This window comes from Hypanus sabinus, chromosome 2 (genome assembly GCF_030144855.1).
Source record: "Hypanus sabinus isolate sHypSab1 chromosome 2, sHypSab1.hap1, whole genome shotgun sequence".
Taxonomy (NCBI): Eukaryota; Metazoa; Chordata; class Chondrichthyes; order Myliobatiformes; family Dasyatidae; genus Hypanus; species Hypanus sabinus.
In genome coordinates, this window is record NC_082707.1 from 71991285 (window position 1) to 72012500 (window position 21216).

General features: G+C 39.1%; 1 protein-coding gene across 2 annotated transcripts in view; it reads left to right on the forward strand.

Moving 5' to 3' along the window:
* The window catches only part of per2 (period circadian clock 2), a 62803-nt gene that overhangs the window by 28310 nt on the left and 13277 nt on the right, over positions 1-21216 (forward strand). For both annotated transcript variants that reach the window (XM_059948035.1, XM_059948042.1), the window contains exons 9-21: positions 2791-2869; positions 3567-3673; positions 3859-4012; positions 4725-4833; positions 4928-5059; positions 7119-7224; positions 8191-8356; positions 9150-9256; positions 9763-9909; positions 11694-11960; positions 13227-13996; positions 17116-17290; positions 19578-19734. In XM_059948035.1, the coding sequence (XP_059804018.1) occupies positions 2791-2869; positions 3567-3673; positions 3859-4012; positions 4725-4833; positions 4928-5059; positions 7119-7224; positions 8191-8356; positions 9150-9256; positions 9763-9909; positions 11694-11960; positions 13227-13996; positions 17116-17290; positions 19578-19734 (2476 nt within the window). The remainder of the gene's footprint in view (positions 1-2790; positions 2870-3566; positions 3674-3858; positions 4013-4724; positions 4834-4927; positions 5060-7118; positions 7225-8190; positions 8357-9149; positions 9257-9762; positions 9910-11693; positions 11961-13226; positions 13997-17115; positions 17291-19577; positions 19735-21216) is intronic.

The window sequence follows — 21216 nt, forward strand, 5'->3', positions numbered from 1 at the left end:
TGCATACCTTGACACTGTTTTATCCCCCCTTGTTCAATGATTTTAAGCTCCCTGGCCCCCACCGCCTTATTTTCATCATGGACGTCCAGTCCCTATATACCTCCGTCCCCCACCCGGATGGTCGCAAAGCTCTTCGCTTCTTTTTGGATTCCAGACCTAACCAATTCCCCTCTACCACCACTCTCCTCCATCTAGTGGAATCAGTTCTTACTCTCAATAATTACTCCTTTGGCTCCTCCCACTTCCTTCATACCAAGGTTGTAGCCATGGGCACCTGTATGGGTCCCAGTTATGCCTGCCTTTTTGTTGGCTTTGTGGAACAGTCCATGTTCCAAGTCTTTACGGGTATCTGTCCCCCTCTTTTCCTTCGCTACATCGCCGACTGCATTGGCGCTGCCTCCTGCACGCATGCTGAGCTCGTTGACTTCATTAACTTTGCCTCCAACTTTCACCCTGCCCTCAGATTTACCTGGTCCATTTCTGACACCTCCCTCCCCTTTCTTGATCTTTCTGTCTCCATCTCTGGAGACGGCTTGTCTACTGATATCTACTATAAGCCTACAGACTCTCACAGCTACCTGGACTATTCCTCTTCCCAACCTGCCTCTTGCAAAAAGGCTATCCCCTTCTCACAATTCCTCCGTCTCCGCCGCATCTGCTCTCAGGATGAGGCTTTTCTTTCCAGGACGAAGGAGGTGTCTTCCTTTTTTAAACAAAGGGGCTTCCCTTCTTCCACCATCAACTCTGTTCTCAAACGCATCCCTCCCATTTCCCTCACATCTGCCCTCACCCCATCTGCCCGCCACCCCACTCGGGAAAGGGTTCCCCTTGTCCTTACCTACCACCCCACCAGCCTCCAGGTCCAACGTATAATTCACCGTAACTTCCACCACCTCCAATGGGATCCCACTGCCAAGCACATCTTTCCCTCCCCCTCCTTTCTGCTTTCCGCAGGGATCGCTCCCTACGTGACTCCCTTGTCCATTTGTTCCCCCCCACCCCATCCCTTCCCACTGATCTCCCTCCTGGCACTTATCCTTGTAAGCGGAACGAGTGCTCCACCTGCCCTTACACTTCCTCCCTCACCACCATTCAGGGCCCCAGACACTTCACCTGTGAGCTGCCTTTATGTTCAGGATCATCGCTTCCATCTTCTTTCTATATTTCATCTGAGGCTTTTATAGAATCATGTGGTTCTATTAAAAAAACAAACTGAGCATTCTGTAAGTAACCTGGCCTGCTGTGTTTCTCCAGAAAGTTGTGTGTGTTGCACTCCGTAAGTAGCTCACTGTCCATCATAACATCTGTCACTTGTTATATCAAAAAGTCAGTTGTCCCTTCCCACCGATCTCTCTCCTGGCACTTAACCTTGTAAACGGAACAAGTGCTACACCTGCCCTGACACTTCCTCCCTCACCACCATTCAGGGCCCCACTTCACCTGTGAGTCGGCTGGTGTGGTATACTGCTCCCGGTGCTCCCGGTGTGGCCTTTTATATATTGGTGAGACCCAACGCAGACTAGGAGGCCATTTCGCTGAGCACCTATGCTTGGTCTGCCAGAGAAAGCAGGATCTCCCAGTGGCCACACATTTGAATTCCACGTCCCATTCCCATTCTGATTTGTCTATCCATGGCCTTCTCTACTGTCAAGATGAATCCACACTCAGGTTGGAGGAACAACACCTTATATACCCACTGGGTAGCCTCCAACCTGATGGCATGAACATTGACTTCTCTAACTTCCATTAATGCCCATCTCTCTGCCTGTTCTCCATTTCCCTCTGGTGCTCCCCCCCTCTTTCTTTCTCCCGAGGCCTCCCATCCCATGATCCTTTCCCTTCTCCAGCTCTGTATCACTTTTGCCAATCACCTTTCCAGCTCTTAGCTTCATCCCACCCCCTCCGGTCTTCTCCTATCATTTTGCATTTCCCCCTCCACCCACTACTTTCAGATCTCTTAGTATCTTTCCTTTCAATTAGTCCTGACGAAGGGTCTCGGCCCGAAACTTCAACAGCGCTTCTCCCTATAGATGCTGCCTAGCCTGCTGTGTTCCACCAGCATTTTGTGTGTGTTGTTTGAATTTCCAGTATCTGCAGATTTCCTCGTGTTTGCATTTTTCTTGCTGTTTTCTCATCTTTAGCCAAGAGCCAGGGACCAGGTTATAACAAAATTATAGTTTAAAAATATAATTTAATATTCTGAACTGTATATAGGGCATAGGTGTTAATTATCAGAATTATGTGGACATTATTCTAACTAAAATGCTTCACTGCATTCATGATATTTAGTTTCAGTTAAAAGCAATAGATGATTATTAATGTCCAGAAAACCAGAAAAACAGGAAGCACAAACACATCATCTGTGGTTGAATATGCCGTGAGTGTGGGACTTCTGGGAATTCTCCCTTACAAGAGCATTTTCTACTACCCCTCTTACACCCAGTTGGTGTGCTCCTCAATGTTCTCGCACTGATGGCATGATATTTATTTTGTTTAATTTGTACATTGCGTATAGTTTATCTTGTACACAGTAAAGTTTGTTAACTTCATGTTGGTCCTTGTCTTCTAATGTACTATGCAAAAAGCTGATTTTCATTACATTTTTACCCTGTGTATGTATACCAATGATAATGAGCTAGTGGACTGGAGTTCATGCTTGAACTTTTTAATTTTATTAGGTGCTATTTGCATTCTAATTAAAGACTGTTAACCCAGGATAGGCTCAAGGGAAACAATTTGCTAGGCAACTGTTTAAGTTGTAACACCTGTCTTTTACGTCTATTTTATCAGCACCACGAATTCCCCATGATAAGAGGGTGTTTACAACCACTCACACACCTAGCTGCATGTTCCAGGATATTGAAGAGAGGTATGTAGAGAACCAAGCGTATTTGCATCAACAGAAGAAAGTTTTTTTAAAAATTTGTGTTTCTAATCTTTTAAAGTGCATTTAAACTATGTAAAATTAATTTCCAAATAATATTACTTTCCACTGTATGTTACCAGAATTGTTTCAAAAGCTTGATTTGTATGCCCTGATGAAGGGTCTCGGCCCGAAATGTCGAACTATTTACTCTTTTACATAGGTGCTGCCTGGCCTGCTGAGTTCCTCCAGCATTTTGTGTGTGTTGCTTTGGATTTCCAGTATCTGCAGATTTTCTTCTGTTTGTATGTTATTTGCCCTCTACTGGTCAAATGATGTATCTAAACTGGTATTAAAAACTTGAGTTAATACACACAATATGCTGGAGGAACTCGCAGGTTAGATACTATCTATGCAAAAGAGTACATTGGATGTTTCAGGCAGAGACCCTTCAGCAGGAAGCATTGATTGTACTCTTTTTCATAGATGCTACCTGGCCTGCTGAGTTCCATTTTGTGTGTGTTGCTTGGATTTCCAGCAACTGCAGATTTTCTCTTTTTAAAAACTTGAGTTACTGAGTTTTTGGGCAATGATATCACTTAGTTTGATGTTAGTTTTTTTGTCTACTTATATTCAACTTTATGCTTCATTTGCATGTTATTGAAAATGTGCACTGTGCAAATAATTCCATTTGCTTTCACAGGGCTGTCCCTCTCTTGGGTTATTTGCCTCAGGATCTCATTGGAATGCCTATACTGATGCACTTGCACCCTGATGATCAACCCTTGATGGTGGCCATTCATAAAAAGAGTAAGTTTACGAGTGAAACTTTTAAAACAAAAATTGCCAAGCATCATTTTCCTCACCTAAGTGAGGATCACTGCTAGAAATCTGATATCCATGTTAGTCACTTTTCCTAAACAGAGCACGATCAATATTTGTTATTTAGTTTAATTTTGTTTTCAGTTAAAGTACATTCATTATTTTTTACTCAGTACTAAAACAGGCAGGACAACCTTTTGAGCATTCGCCAGTTCGCTTCTGCACACAAAACGGTGACTATATCACAATTGATACCAGTTGGTCAAGTTTCGTAAATCCCTGGAGCAGAAAAGTGTCCTTCATAATCGGAAGACACAAAGTACGAACGTAAGTAGTTTTGGGTTATTTATAGAAAATGTTCATGATTTATCAATTTGGACATGAGTTTGTTACAGATTAGCAAGTATGTCAATTAACTATTGATGTGGTGCTGTGATTTTCGTGTTCTACGGAGGTTGTATGTTCACCCCACAAATGCATGGATTTCCTCAGGGTGCTCTGGTTTCCTCCCACATTCTAAAGATGTACGGATTAGTAGGCTAATTGGTCACATGGGCGTAATTGGATGGTGCGGGCTCATTGGGCCAGAAGGGTCTGTTACTGCACTATATCCCTGAATAATTAAACAGAAGATTAAACACATGAACAAACAAATAGGAGTAGGTTCAATGCAAATGCCGGTCAAGGTTGTTAAAAATTAAAAAGATGTGGTTGTGAAGAACAAAGAGTATAAATAATGTTGAAGGAAAGTATTCAACCTAAAATGATATTTTTGAGGAATTGTTCTCCTTATTAATGTAGGTGATTATAAATACTGAAATTTCTTCATAATAATGCCTTTTGAATCCAGGTGCTCAGATCAGAGTTACTGACCTAGTATTAACCTAATCAGATCTTTTATTATGAATGTTTATCAGTCAAATGATGTGCAGTATTGAATAATGCTGAGAATTGTACACCTGCAAAGTGAGATGTATTAGATATTGGCAGATACAAGGACTCATGGAATGATATCTTCTCTTAACTTTTGTTATGAAAGGGGTCCTTTGAATGAAGATGTATTTGCTGTTCCGGAGTCTAGTGAAATGAAGACACTCAGTCCTGAAATACAAACCATCACTGAGCAAATTCAGCAGCTCTTGCTACAGGTAAAACTAGTTCACATTGTGTATTCCAATCTAAATGCAGTTTGTGTCCATTTCAATGGATTCTATTAAGACTACTTATCCTCTCTCATTTTAGCCAATTTACAACAATGGTTCCAGTGGGTATGGATGTTTGGGCAGTAATGGATCTCACACACAGATCATCAGTGTAGCTTCTTCCATGGATGCTAATGGCAACATCAATAAAGAGAACCACTGGGACAAACCTGTAAGCTATTTCTTCCACAATCTAAGTTATGCTGACACATAAGTTGATTATCAATCAAAAAAGGCATTGAATAGACAATCATCTGTTAAAGCATCATGTTTACAAATCTATAAAGCTGAATGGAAATTAAGTTGTGTAATGAGACTAGGATGGGTTCGGAATTCCTCTAATTGAACTCTGAACTTTAATCCATTAAAGATGCCATGGTAACATAGCAGTTAACATGACACTATCACAGCCTGGAGCATCGGAGTTCAATTCCAGCCCCATCTGTAAGGAGTTTGTACGTTCTCCCCATAACCAGATTGATTTACTCCCACAGTTCAAAATATGTACTGGTTAGTAGTTTAATTGGTCATTATAAATTGTCCTATGATTCAGCTAGTGTTAAATAGGTAAGTTGCTGGATGGTGTATTTCTTTGGGCTCAAAGGGCCTGTCCCACACTTTATCTCTTTTTTTAAAAAAAGTCACCTGTGTATGTCAAATGATTGAGTTTATGTGGACAAATGTGGAAATAAGGCTCACAATTCTTCATATTGCCTGCTTTTACTGATGACTCTGGCTCAGAACTGTTCATAAGTTCTTTAAGCCTTTGGGTACTTCACTTGAGCTTGCAGCGTGTTGGGATAATTGGTGCTGAACCCAGTATTTACCTCAGTTCCACATCTGGCATTGTCCAGCAGAAGCCAGCAATTTCACTTTGTCCAATCCCACTAGCTATTGCACAAAATCAAACAGCCCAGAACCATTGAAATCAAAAGAAATATCAGAGCTGTCATCTGAATGGAGCTAACTTAGCTCAGATATGAATATTCTGGTTGTTATAGATCAGGATAACTTCTCTGTCATAGATCCAACGAAGTTACAAGTAAACTGCTAAAAGTACTTGTTTTGTGTTACGGGTTTTCAATGCTCATCTGTCTTACACCAGTTGCAAAATTAAAGTGATTTAATAAGAAACGTCAAACAGTACAGGTGACCCTACACGATAGAGGGATTTGCGTCCCTAAAAAATGGTCCATATCACAATTTTGCATAACTCACAAGCTGCGCATGCATGGATGTATGTGGGTTGAAAATAAATTTTGTGTTTATTTACTTTTATGGACATAACATTCACAACAGTGAACATTTATTCTGTGTCCCAGGTTTTTGGGTAATGATTGATGAATTCTTTAAGGGTGAATTTCAATTACCAGAACTGCTGCAACAGGGGTCACCTGTATTTTGTGTTATTGTTAAGAGAATTAAAGTATTTATTTATTAGTAATTATTATTAATACTTGCAATTAGCAAATAATTGGTTGGTGACATTATTCAAAGCCTGAAAATGTTACACTTAAAACAATCAGACTGATATCCAATTAAATAAATGTGGCTTCTAAAATTCTAAAATTGGACAAGATATCCAATTATAAGACGTAGTTATTCACTGAAGGATTAATTTATATTGGAAATTTCTGTGATCTCAGAAATCCCAAAGATGTTGAAGATAGTTAAATATTTTTTAACATGTGACCATCAGTATATTCCTGGGAAAGTACAGAAACACATAAATGGCAGTGAGATACATACACAGATAATCCACAGTAGTGATTGTGATGGAATATAAAACTGTCTGAGACCCCTATGTTCTTTGAAAAGTGTATGAGAATCTTTTTTATAGGTAAGGCAGAGTCTCAGATTAAATACTCATGGAAAGATGCCTTCTGACTGTCAGTCTCTCCCTTAGTAATATATGGAGGTGTCAGTTTGGATTATAGGATGCGAACTGGTTTCACAGCCATCTGGCTCCTAGACACCCATGATACCACTGACACAAGGTTGATACTTCTCATGTAGAATTTGGACCTCTGAAGTTAATAGTATTTTGCTTTTAGCAGTTAATCAATCTCTGCCCTAGTTAGTTCTTCACACTTGTAGTCTAGTACATTGTATGGTTTAAATCTCCTTTCTTTTATGGTCTATCTACTTTTTTCTAACAAAGCGTCATGCCTTCTATAAAACAATTTTGGAAGAATTATTTAGCTTTGTCCTTTGTTTCTGTTTTTTTTCAGATAACAGTTCAGAAAATTTGTAAAGATGAACACCTGGGCAGAATCCAAGGGCAAACAGATTTCATTGAGAAACCAAAAAGTGAATCGAAACGCAGAAACAAAACTGGTAAAAGCCCTAATTATTTTTCATTCATTATCTGGACATACATAATTGGATTAAGCTAATTCTGATTGAAAGCACCTCAAGTCCAAGCATAATATTTTCCATTGCAGCTGTCCTTGTTTCATTACCAGTTAATGTGGAGCTATATTATTCTATGAATGTGCATTGATTTCTGGTTACATAGAAACCAACAATACAAAAATAAATATAGAAAAGCTGCTATTTACCATGAAGTAACACTACCTCATTATTTGTCTTTCGCATTATTTATTTATTTATTTATGTAACTTGTGGTAATTTGTATATCTTGCTGCCATAAAACAACAAATTTCCTGGCATTTGAATAATAATAAATCTTTTGGGACCACAATTTTGCTGAATATGTGTACTACTTAAATATTCAACTGCAGCATTTTTAATTTGTCTAAGAAGTAACATACATCTAGAATAGGATGAAAGAAGTGTTTGACTGTTACAAGTTAGCCTGCTTTGACTAAAGTATTTAAAGAGAGTTTAAAAGATACATTATCTGATTTTTTATTTTAGTTGAAGGAAAAGCACCAGGCAAAGTATTTCTTGATTTCTGCTCATTGCAGTATTTTGCCTCTGGCTTTAGATTATTTAAATTTTATAGTTGAACAGTTTGATCATTTAATAGTTAAATGATCCTGTAAGTTCTGACTTGCTCAAGAAGAACAGTCAGTTTAACGAATGAGAGTCACAGGAGCCAAAACACAATACCGGTTTCCTAGTCACATTTTCAGATTCATTGAACACAAGTTCTGCTAAAACCCAAAGCAGTTAATCTTCTTCAACTGAGAAACCGTGTCTATTCCTTTTATTTTATTTTCTAAGTAAGCGTATTTTTCTGAAAATAATCGATTTGGAATTTTGTCCCATCTCTAAATGATTGGAGGCTTCATGTTGTAAGCAACTTGTTCTAACTGTAAAAGTATATTTATTTTGTAGGAATGCAAAAAGAGTTGAGCAGCCATACCAAAGATTTAAAAATGAGCCCATCCAAGGGTGCTTCAATAAATAGCGCTGGAAAAAACATGCTCTTAGATGAACCAAGATGTAAGGAGCATTCTGGATATTGCTATCAACAGATCAATTGTCTGGATAGTGTAATGAGGTGAGTGACATTCTGAACCAAAACATATGTATTTTACAAAAAACACAGGGATTCATTTGTTGGCCTGGATTTCATAGCCAATTGCAAAGTGACAACTGGCTTTATTGGTCTATAAGAAAGAGGCACTAAGATCCTTGGAACTCCTTGAAGTAGATTCCATCTTTCTTAATGAGTTGCTAAAGGACCCAGCTCCAGAGGAAATCCTGAGCTCAGTGCCCGCAATATCAACAAGCAGGATTAGCACACAATCAGGGTCCAAGGTTTTAACCAGCTTCTTAAATATTCTAGTATGTGAAGTAAAGGTTGGAATGTACTTATTGAGCACAATACATCACTGGTATCTTATAGGCAAACGTAGAAAACCTTTTGCATGTATGAAGGTTATATGTTTAGATTTGGAAGGTCCCAGATCTTTGACAAAGGGAGGAGGGGAAAGTGCCATGGTGTACCTTGCATTGAGTGTTTATTGCCTTATCCAAACAAGTCACATCTGAAAGTGCTGCGCTCCTTCAGAGTTGCACTGTAGCTTCAACTGTGAATAAAGGTAGTAACTATAGCATTCTGAGGCAAATGAGAGTGCATCCTTGAGCCACGTTGACACTTAAAAGATCAGAAAACATTACCTTCCTCGATGTTGGTATATTTAAAAAAAAAGCATTTACACTTCTGTCTTATATTTTTTATATATAACTATAGCAAACTATTACTTTGAGAGGGAAAATGAAGACATAACAGGTTGATTATGTAACAGGTTCTGTTACTGAGTTGATTTTTATTTCTTCGGTGTTTGCAGATATTTGGATAGCTACAATATTCTGTACTCTATGAAAAGGAAATGTAATTCTTCATCACCGTCAGATGATGACAAACAAAAAGTTGACAAAGTGGATGATTCTAAAGGTATTTTACGCTGGTACAGTACTTACCAAGACTGACATTGAGATGCCTTTTATTTGTTGAAAAAGTCTTGGCAAGCTGTGGAACTTGCACAGCATTTGTTTCACTGCAATGTTTCTTTAGCAAAGCTGAAGTGCTTTAATATTTCAGTGGTTTATTTACCAATAATGATGAATGAAAATGCAGATGCTGGAAAAATAGAATCAAAATGAGATGTTGGAAACACACAGAAAATCAGCCAGCATCTGTGAAGAGAGAAACAGAATTAGTGTTCCGATTTTGATTTCCTGTCATCCGCTTGAAATAGTAATTCTGTTTTGTCCTCTGTGAATGTGGTCTGTTTCCAGTGTTTTTTATATCCATAAATGCATATTTACCCAACATGCCACAGTTTACTAACTGCCATTGAGTCTATCATAATCAAAATTCAGAATTTGTTTCACAAAGTAATCAGTAAAAAGCAAAGTAAAAATGTGAGTATTTGACCTGCAGCATTACTTTCCCTGTAGCTCAATTCAAGCCCACGAAAGAGATGCCTTCTGGAGCGGTTGTTGGCACACCCCTAGCACCACTCACCTTGCCAAGGAAGGCAGCAAGTGTCATCAGCCAAGGAAGTTACAGCAGCACTATTGTTCACGTGGGAGACAAAAAGCAAGGTACTGCAATAGGAGGTGCAAGATAATTGGGTGATTAGTATATGCACTAGAAGCATTCATGTAAAGTTAGATAATGGCCTGATTAGACAAAGGCCTTCTGAGAATGAAAGGAGATAAAATTTGACTTCTAGTGGCATGAGGTGATACTTGTTCTGGCCTCAACAACACCAAATTCCATTTTTCTAGCACCCTTGACAAAGCAAACCCCTATCAGAATATCTCAGGATTCACAAGTTATTAATAGTGGATCACATAATGATATGTTGGGGCTGGTGGTGGAAAGGTTGGTCAAATAGTCAACTTTGAGGAGCATGTAAAAGTAGGAAATGAGTATGAAGGTAGAGAGAGATTTAGGGCATGATTTCTAGTGCTTAGGATCTTGGCAGCTGAACACACAATCACCAGATACTGAGCAATGAAAATGTGGGTTGAATAAAGCACCATAGCTAAAGGGACGTCGATAACTAAGGGCTATAAGGATAGAAGAGATTACAGGAATGGGGAAGACTGAGAGTAAAGAAAGATGAAAGAGTGATCAGGTAGAAATGAGCCAGAATGCAGTGCTGACCATCAGGCTCAGAGATTGTGAATGAACAATTGAGTTTCAGCTGGCCAGGAGTGCATTTTCCAGAGAACAAAAGCATTGATGAAGATTTCAGGAACAGTCCTGAAAGCAGACAGGAACAAAGGCAATTATATTTGTAGAAACTGGAGGTGTTAGATACTTCTCAGATATTTTGGGTCCAAATCTCAACTTGGCTCTGGTTCAAATAAGACACCTAATTTGCAAACAGTTTGTTGATATCTTTTAGCATTGCCAGGGAGAGGTATAGAGCTAGTAACTATGTAGCAGTTTATGAAGAAATTTATTCTCCTATGTTATTTGATGTCATTGGAGCAGTCATAACAAAACATTTTTATAAGATCGTCAAGGAACAGCATATAGACAAGAAATAAGTAGCTAAGGATCGATCCTTTCAGAATTCCAGAGGTGTTTGCATAGAGATAGGAGGAGTCATTATTCCTGAAACTAGTGATTACGGTCATTTGGAAACCAGGTGAATCCAGTCCCATCCACCTGAAGAACAGTGGAGATCTGCTGGATAAGCATAGTAGCATCAACTACGGCAAGGTCTGCAGCTAGATTGTAAGAAGGAGGGATGGGTTATTTTTGTTGCAGTCATATAGATGTCATAGCATTGTTTTAGCACTGAGGCAGAGTCGAGAATCACAATGCAACAATATGTGGAAGTTGTCCAGAACTCTTTGATCTTGTCAGCACAGTCAGTAATGCTTTTTGACCCAGCCAGGTCTATCAGTACATGTTTGAAGTCCAGTTTCCAGTCAAGTGGACAATAAAGACCAGAGTTGAGACACTGATCAGTCTTCAATTCCACATGTTGCTCATTGCCCAGTGTCGTCCTTTAAGTAATTTATGTACAAATGTATGTAGTTGTGACATTTAATTTTCAATCCCTAGTTCTGTACCCATCTAAACGGCATTTTTTGAATAGTATAATTTTGTAGGCTATTCAACATTGATCTGATTAATGCATTTGCAATAGATGTATCTCTCTCCCGCTTTTGCTTTGCTACTTGCTATTTCAAGCACTGCTACAATGACCTGGGTGTGGTCAGATGGAAAAGATCATGCCTAGCCAACATGATCAACCCAAACACTTTTCTATTGGGACAGTTATTCTAACAGTTGTATTTGATGCGTGTATTTTAATACAAAATAAAAGCTCTCTTACACTGCAGTTTTAAAATTAAAATCCTGACAGAAATCCTATTGGAGGATGGACTTGTTATAGCTGATCCAACAGAGAACGTGACGCCACCTGCGCTGGTCACCACTGCATCTTCTGTGAACCCAGAAAAGGAACCGTACAAAAAACTTGGCCTCACCAAAGAAGTTTTAGCTGCTCATACTCAAAAAGAAGAACAGATATTTTTGAGCAAATTCATGGAGCTGAATAAACTAAAACCTGTTGAAGCTTCTTATAAACCCTCTTTGCAAAATCATCGCAAAGGATTTTCAGGGGATCGTGGTAAGATTTTTACCAATGTGGCTGCTTTTTATTCCTGTTTTAATAGTGTGATATTGCTTTATATCTGCGAGAATAGCTGTTGAGAATAAATGTATAATGTTGCAATACTGGCTATATGTTGCATATAATTCCATATACAGAATTTGATATCTTCCACTTAAATCAAGTTTTGGGAAAAATGTTTGTACTCATAGATCATGAAAGTTTGGATTAAAGGATGGAAATTGTAATACACTTAACAGCGTTAAATAATATTTCTAACATTTAGGAAGACAAATTGTATTCTCAAGTCTCCTGCATTGCTCTGTTTTTCTTAAGTGGAAGGGCAAAAACATCCTCTAAATAGAAACCGTGCTGTTAATATTAATGCTTGCATGTACGAAAGCTTTCATTAACCTGAAGTATTGGACTTATTGAGTCAGGGCACTTGTGACTATTCAGTGCAGAAAATTGACAACAGTCACTGTGTTAGCTTAAAACCTGTGTCTTGATTTTTATTTTGGAGATTGCAGTTTGAAGATATCAAACCAGATGATTGGATATCAAATCATATCATTTGCTCTATAATGCTCTCGTGCTGAACGGCTGAAAGCCGGAGACCTATAAACTGCTGGTTCAGTTGGGAGTAAATTGCCTTTAATCACCAAGCCCGAGGGACACGGGAAAACAGGGAATTAAAGGGAAACAAGGAGTCAATGGTCCCGATTGTAACACAAACAAAGGAAACTTAAAGGGAAACCGATCCAGACCATGACACATGGCTGAAAGGAAATTTTAAATTTGAATAATTAAAACAAGGAAGGCCAGTCTCAGTACTGGTAATCTCAATTACTGGTACTTACTAATTCACTTATGTACTTTTGGAAGAGATAGCATATTTCCTTACCTGAACTAACCTTTGTATGACTCCTGTTTACCAAATTTGGTTGACTTTTATTTGCTTTAATTCAGAAGCAATTGGAGATAGATGAGAAATGCCAATAGATCCCGTAAATGAATATTTTTTAAAATCTCATCAAGCTTTGCCTATTCTGATAGCCATTCCAAAGTTGGCTTAATTGAACTTTAATTCCTTGTCTCTTGGAAGATTTTCTGGTGTCCTGTCTCCCGTTGCCTCATTTTTAAAAAGTTCATTTCCAGAACTACGGCATTGGAATTATGCCATACCCTTTGACACCCTTCAGTCGCTCTGCTTTTCAGTGTAAAATGTCCAGATTAAGATTTGGAATAAGTGCTTACATCTGTCTTACCTGTTCCCTTGTGTAGGTTCTCGAGGATTTAAACTTGCATGGAATCGTGGAGAAAATGCGCACAAAAAAGGTGGGAGGAATAGGAAACCCGAATTGAAACGCAGCAAACAGCAGGGATCATCTGACAGTGCTGCAAGTCTCAACACCAATCATAGACATCCCCCTTGGTCCCCATCTGCTCCTTTACAGCAGATATGTCCACCATTACCAATTACCGCTGTCATACCGACCTACCAGCTACCAATGTTTTCAGCCTCTGGGGGCATGCCTTTTGTTACAGACCCATCTCTGGGCAACTTTGAAAGTGGTCCTGCTGTTCACTGCAACCCTCAACCTTCACCATTTCCTGCACCCTTAGTGCCTCCATTGGTAGCAGTAGTGTGGCCTAATTATGTGATGCCTCCTGTAACTGAGACCGTGCACCAGCCAATTTTTCAGCCTCCGCTCCCTTCACAGCCGGGCTTTTTGCCTGCACAGAACTCATTCCATTCTCAGCCACAGTTTCCGTCACAACATCATGATCAACCAGCAAGAGGTGAGAAGATGCCTACAGTAGAATCTCAAGGAGTGAGGTCCTGTCCAGGACCACCAGGACACAATCCCACTCCATTATTCCACTCTAGGTCCAGTTCACCTTTGCAGCTAAACCTACTGGACGAGATGCCCACGACCTCTGAAGCAGTTGGAAGTGTAGGTGCCGCTGGGTTAATAGTGGATGGAGGGGGAATAGCCATCACTGCCAATGTTACAAACGTGGATGCCATTGCAAAAGACGAAGCAGAACTTGTGAGTAACTTATTAATTAAAAGTAGTGATTCCTATAAGTTCGATTGATCTGCATGATGCAATTTCTTTGTAAAATCAGTCAGAGAAAATTGTGGGTTTACTGGGATTTGCACAAAGTATGTGATCTTCCACCTGCATCCTCCCTGCATCAGACACACTTTTATGTGTGGAGGAGCCAGAGTATGTGTGTACCCAGCCACCAGTTACAAACTAACTGTGATGCAGTCAAAAGCTCTTCATCTCCAACTTCTGAAACAATCCATGTACCCTTCCTGGTGGTACTACCATTTCCTGGACTCAATTTTACCTCTCTCAGCTATTCCATTATTCTGACTTAAGCATTTCCTTTGACACTGCTTCATATTTTTATATTCTATTATATACTACAGCGTTCTGTGTTTTGTGCTCATTGCTGTATCTATTAAGAACATAGCACAGTACAGGCACTTCAGTGTTGTGCTGTGCCATATAAACCACAGTGCCTCATGTTTTTCTGGATAAGCCTACCACGAGAAACCTCGTCAAACTAAAATCCACATCGTTCAATTTGCTGCTGGCTGCTGGTGTAGTGGCATCAGCACTGGACTTCAAGGCAGATGGTCCGGAGTTCAAACCCAGCCGGGTCCCAAGCTGGGCAGCAGCAATGTCTGTGCGGAAGAAAGGCCTGGCAATCTACTTCCGTATCTTGCCATGAAAACCCAATGGTTCATGATGTCATGCAGAGTCAGACTCAACTTAATGACTAAACGACAAACCTTCATCAATTTGTTTTATTACCTCCTCGATAAACTCAATTAAGCTTATGAGGCACAGCTGCCCCTCACAAATCCATGCTGACTATCCCTAATAGTAGTAGTGCAATTGCTTGAATCGAGAATGATGTTCTCCCAAGGGGTTATACCCTTATTAGAGAATACCTGTGCGTGACTTTGTTTAACATGGGAGAGCCTGATGCATGGGCAGGCACTACTCAGTTATTGACAAATCAGTGTCTGGGTCCATTGGCATGGTATCCAAGACCCTTCACTGTCTCAGCCTTCCTCCACCTTCACTGACATTATGATGTGTCTTCATCTTCTGGCGGCTTCCCCGTCGAGTTCTTGGTTGGATCACTGTTTGTCTGGAACCCTCCCCCTTGACCTTACTGCTGTGGGTGATCTGCTGTGGCGTTGCTCTTGGGATCTTGGGAACTCACAGGCCTCTCCACCACACCAAGGCAACTACCCATGGAGAAGATAATACGATGCTTCTCCAATTGCTCGTAAATCCTGTGCCTAAGAATCACACCCAGTAGTTTGCCCACCACTGACGTAAGATTCATGGTCTATAAGTTACAGGATCATCCCTATTAACTTTCTTGAGCATGTATACTACTTTCACACTGAGGGTCGTGTGAACAAGGAAATTTATTGCACCATGGTGTGCAAGAGAATAAGTTAATCTAATCTGGAGAAAATTAGGAATTAGAAAAGACGTTTCATCTTAAAATTAATGAACGTGACAAAGTTTTAAAATTTAGCGTGCTATAAAAAAGATTTGCAATATGAATAATTTAGTTGATTTATCACTAACCAGTAGTTTATGGAAACCAAATTGGAGAGCACTTTTTTACAACAGGGGAATTAATTTTTGTATTCATTTACTTATTTTTGTTGTATATGTAGGGTTAGCAAAAGTGTTTTCTAGGATTCTGCAGTTTGTTGAAGGGAAATGTAATGCTGGGGAAGGAAGGGAATATTGACCATCAGATAAAACTGCTTATGCTGGGAATCTGAAATATAAACAGGAAGTGCTAGAAATGTTCAGCAAATCATGCGATATTTATGAAGGGAAAAGGAGAATTACTTTTTTACTTCCGTGTACATCTGAATATCGTCATTTGACATCTTTATATACCGAGTTTAAATGTTATCCAAAAGACAATGCTCCTGTCTGTGCAACACTGCACTGGAATTTCCACCTTCATTTTTTTTTTCCCTTAAGGCTCTCAGAAGACTTGTACCCACAAAGCTATGTCCTACTTTCATCTCATATTACAGACCCAAATCCAATTTGTATGTGTTTTATATTCTCTTGTGCAGAATCTAATCAATAACCTCAAGTCTCAATGGACTCAATGTGTTTGCTGTGTCAGAAGTTCATCAAAAATGTATTTGTACGTGAAAAATTATGTCAACTTGTTGTTCAGTTTCTGTTGATCAAGGCACTTAAACTCCTTTCTTTGCTAATAGATTTAAGTAATTTCACTGCAACTGACATTTCATAAGTAACTTTTTTTTCTAGCTGTCTTAACAATCAGAATCTTGTACCCCTAGAATGGAAACTTAAAAACAATTCAGTATGTTGACAGCTGAAAACTGACTCCTCTCAGTTCTTTAACATAAAACTGAAAATGCTGAAAACACACAGCAAGTGAAACAGCATCTGTGAAAAGAGAAACAGTTACATTTCCACTCCAAAGCCCTTCATCAGAAATGGGAATTGTTGCCAGTAAGAAAGAAGGCAGCAAAATTATGGGTAGAACAAAGGGAATATGTTTGATATGGTGAGACCAAATGGGTTAATGTGGGCAGTCACAAATACATTGTCTTTGTGTGTGAAATGTTTTGTTATCGAGATAGTAGAACGTGGCTAGCAGAATAGACCATATGGTTAGAAGTGGAAAAGCTGAATCAAAATAACAACAGAAAAAGTAAGCTAAGGTTGGGTAATTCAGTATTACATCTGTTTCTCATCACCTGTTTCTTTCACAGTCTCAAGCAGATTTGAAGATAAAGGCACCTCTGCCATTTTATAATTGTGTTAAATGCAGTAGTATATACCTTTTTTTTTGGTGTCCTTAGTACTTTGTTTCCTTTCTGTACAAGTTGCCAAGCAGTAATTTAACACATTTACCATTAACTAGATGTGCATCATATTATCTCTTGGACTGTCTATAGTGACCCACATTATCCTGACTGTACCCAAGTTTTTCCATTAATCATTGCTCACTGTTGTAGTCCAAATCCAAAGTGTCTGCTTCATTTTTACAATTCACTATTCGTGCAACAGTTTGAAATTGTAATTAATAATACATTACCTTTCTGTGGTCTAAACCCTTGTGTTTCTTTATTCTAAAGGCTGAAGCCCCTGCTGAAGCCCAGAACAGTGATGCTCACTCCACTTCTACAGACATTCTGGACCTGTTACTACATTCAGACACCAGATCTGCAGGCTCGGGGAGTGTGGGATCATCAGCCTCGGGCTCTTCCAGATCTCCATCCAATGGGTGTGGAATGTCGGGAACTGACACAGGTAACTTCATGGAAATAATAGTTCACACAGTTGTACAATTTTGCTTTACCAATGGTTAGAGAAAGGCCACTAACTAGAAGTATGTCCTTCCATTGCACACTATTCCCACCAATTTTTATGAGGCATTGCTCAGACTACAATTGGAGTATTGTGAGCAGTTTTGGGTCCCTTATCTAAGTAAGGGTATGCTGGCATTGAAGAGGGTCCAGAGGAGGTTCACAAGAATGATCGCAGGAATAAAAGGGTTAACGTTTGAGGAGTGTTTGATGGCTCTGGGCTTGTGCTCTTGAGAGTTTAGCAAAAGGAGGAAGGATCTCATTGAAATCTACTGAATATTGAAAGATCTTGATAGAGTGGATGTGGAGAGGATGTTTCCTGTAGTGGGGTAGTCTAGGACCAGAGGGCACAGCCTCAGAATAGAAGGACATATGTTAAGTACAGAGGTGAGGAGGAATTTCTTTAGCCAGAGGAGTGGTGAACTTGTGGAATTCATTGCCTGATAGCTGTAGAGACCAGATCATTTGGTATATTTCAAGAAGAGGTTCGTCATTAGTAAGGACATCAAAGATTACAGGGAGAAGTCAGAAGCATGAGGTTGAGAGGAATAATATATCAACCATGATGGAATGGGGAGAAGACTTTTTGAGCCTAATAGCCTAATTCTGCTCCTTATGCATTAATTGTTTTAAGGTCTAATTGTCACATTGCAAATCAAATTAATAGAAGCAAAGCTAGTAGTTTAATGTTGGGTTTATTTGAGGACACATAAGCAAGAGAAAAAAAAAGAGTAATGCTTTTGTTCGTTTTGTGGAAATTGGCATTTTAAACTTGTTTTGCAGTTGTTGATGCATCTAATATCCAAATAGAATCCGAGTCTGATGGTATTCAAGCAGTTAAATACTGTTTATCAATAAAATTGTTGATTTATTATTTATTTATTAATAAAATAATGTTTATTAAGCCATCGGTTAATTGGGCCAGCTATTTATTTGGGATATTATGTCGCTTAATTGGGTCAGAAAACTATTGCCGAACATTTTGTAACTAACATCAGATATGCACTTATGTGGCGGTTAGACACTACACCATGCTTCGGGTGAACAGGTTTAAAATGACATCAGTTAAGTTTGCTTGTGTTCAAAAAGTAGTGATTTTTGTCACTGATAGTTGGTGAGAAATAAACATTAAGACCATTCAGAACCATTTTGCTCACTGTGGTTTCAAGCATTCAGGCTTGGAGGTGCCAAAAAATCCAGAAGTGAAAATCAAATGATTTCACTACTTCAGCAACTTAGGAACTACAAAGAATTTAAAGGTATTGAAATTATCTTGAATGTTCCAACGAAAATGAAGATTTGAAGGATGCAATCATCAGTAGCATTACATGTAGACAGTCCATTATCTGGACTGGGTGTCTGTGCTGATTTTGTTCATTTACGGTCAATCAAAAGAAAATGGCAGTGTACACTGGATGAATTCCTCTGTTGATAACAATTAGGAACTAAATGAAGTTTTATAGTACAGCAGTAGTATAGATACTGTTCTTATTTGTTCTGTTTTATTTAAACACAAATTATTACTCGTTTAAACAGTAGTTTCCCGTTTTTAACTATTTCCATGAAACTTCGGCTAATTGGGGTGCCACTTAATTGGTCAATATGTACTGATCTCAATGTCTCCCAATTAACTGGAACCTACTGTAATTGTTTTTGGATGTAACTACATTCACAGTGAAATGATGAAAGCCAGTTTAACAGCAGCATATTTATAGAAGATTGTGTTTGGAAAGCCAGAGCCTCGCCCCCATCTACTACAAAGTCCATTTTTCTGACCAAGCCACTAGTATAATGAGAACTAACTCTCCTTCATCAAAAAATCTGTAGGAACTATGGGTTTCTTTGTTTTGGAGCTTGGGCAAGGTCACTGGTGAACTACTTTTGCTTTGGAATGTACAAGGAAGTTCTATAACTTGATACTGGGTGAATGACAAGAATAAACTCCCCTTTAGGTAAGATTATCCATTCCTCTGGAAGAAGTAAACCTTATTAATAGAATACATCTCCAACCACATCAACAGTGTGAAAGCACCTTCACCAGAAGGACAACAGTAGTTCCAGAAGGTGGCTCACTGCTACCTTCTCAATGTCAATTAAGATGTGCATAAAATGCTAGTCTTTCCAACAAATCCCAGATCCTGTAAATGAATAAGCATGTAGTCTATATTGATTTTGTTTTCTGATCCTTTCTTGTTACTTAGGCTGATTACATGTTCTTTATTTATTATTAGGGAGTAGCTACTTAAGCTCTAGCAAATATTTTGGAAGCAGTGACTCTGAGAATGAGAAAGTAGGCCAGAGCAATAAATTTATGCACCAAAATCCGATCTGGCTAGAAAATGCAAATGCAGATGAGAGAACAATGATGACCTATCAACTGCCAGTGAGGTAAGTGCCAAAAGTTCAAGTGGAAATGTTGTTGTGTGGGGCTTCAGAAGCTCTCCATTCTGTTTGTACTCTGCCTGATGCAGCCAGCAGCTGTGGTAGTGATCTCATGCTGTTCTCACTTGATTCCTAAAATCTGTCATTGCATTAATCCATGTTTTCTGCATCCTACATTTTAAAGTCTGGGATTGCCTCAGTAATGTTTAGTACTGAAATTTGCCACTGTGATGATCTGAAATTCTACTGTTAATCAGCTACATAAGTTTAGCAGTTATTAATCTATCATACTGAATATCACTTGAAGGGAAATGCTGCTTGTTTTAACTACAAAGTTGCCTTTGCTGGTAATTTTTCAGCATAAAATTGCTGAGATTGAAGAGTTCAGTATGAATAGAACCCACCTGCAGTATGAATAGATCTCTCCTCTTTATAGCTAGTTAATATTTTGATTATTTTAAAAGTTTCAAAGTTCAAAGTAAAATGCATTATCAGAGTACATACATGTTACCACATACAACCCTGAGGTCTTTTTTCCTGTGGGCATACTTTGCAAATCTATAGAACGATAACTGTGAACAATAGACAACAAACTATGCAAATGCAGGTATAGATAAATATCAATAAATAACAAACATGAAATAACGAGATAAAAGATTCCTTAAATGAATGTAGTTACTCCATTTTGTTAAAGAGCCTGATGATTAAGGAGTAGTAACTGTTCTTGAACCTGGTGGTGCAAGGCCTGAGGCAATTATACTTTCAACCTGATGGTAGATGTGAGAAAGGAGCAAGGCTTGGGTGGTGAGGATCTTTGATGATGGATGCTGCTTGTCGATGGCAACGTTTTGTGTAGATGTGATCAGTAGCTGGGAGAGTTTTACCCGTGAGATACAGGGCCAATCCACTACCTTTTGTAGGATTCTGTGCTCAGAGGCATTGGTTTTCCCATAGCAGGCTCTAATACAGCCACTTAGCACACTCCAACACACATCTATAGAATTTGCCATGGTTTTTGGTGACATGCTAAATCTCCGCAGTGTCCTGAGGAAGAAGAGATGCTGTCCTGCTTTCTTCGCAATTATATGACTGGTCCAGGACAAGTCCTCTGAGATAGTGACATCCAGAAATTTAAAGTTACTGAACCTCTCCACCTAATTCTCTGATGATTACTGGCTCATGGACCTGTGGCTTCCCTCTCCTGAAGTCTGCAATTAGTTCCTTGGTCTTATTAACATTAAGTGAGAGGTTGTTGTTATTACACCACTTGGCCAAATTTTCAGTCTCCCACCTGTATGCTGATTCATCACCGCCTTTGATACAGCCCACAACAGTGGTGTCATCAGCAAACTGGTATATGGTGTTGGAGCTGCGCTTAGCCACCTCGTCATAGGTATAAAGTGATCGTGGGACTAAGTGCACATCTCTGCGGTGCTCCTGTGCTCATGGAGATCGTGGAGGAGATGTTTTGGCCAATCTGAACTGGCT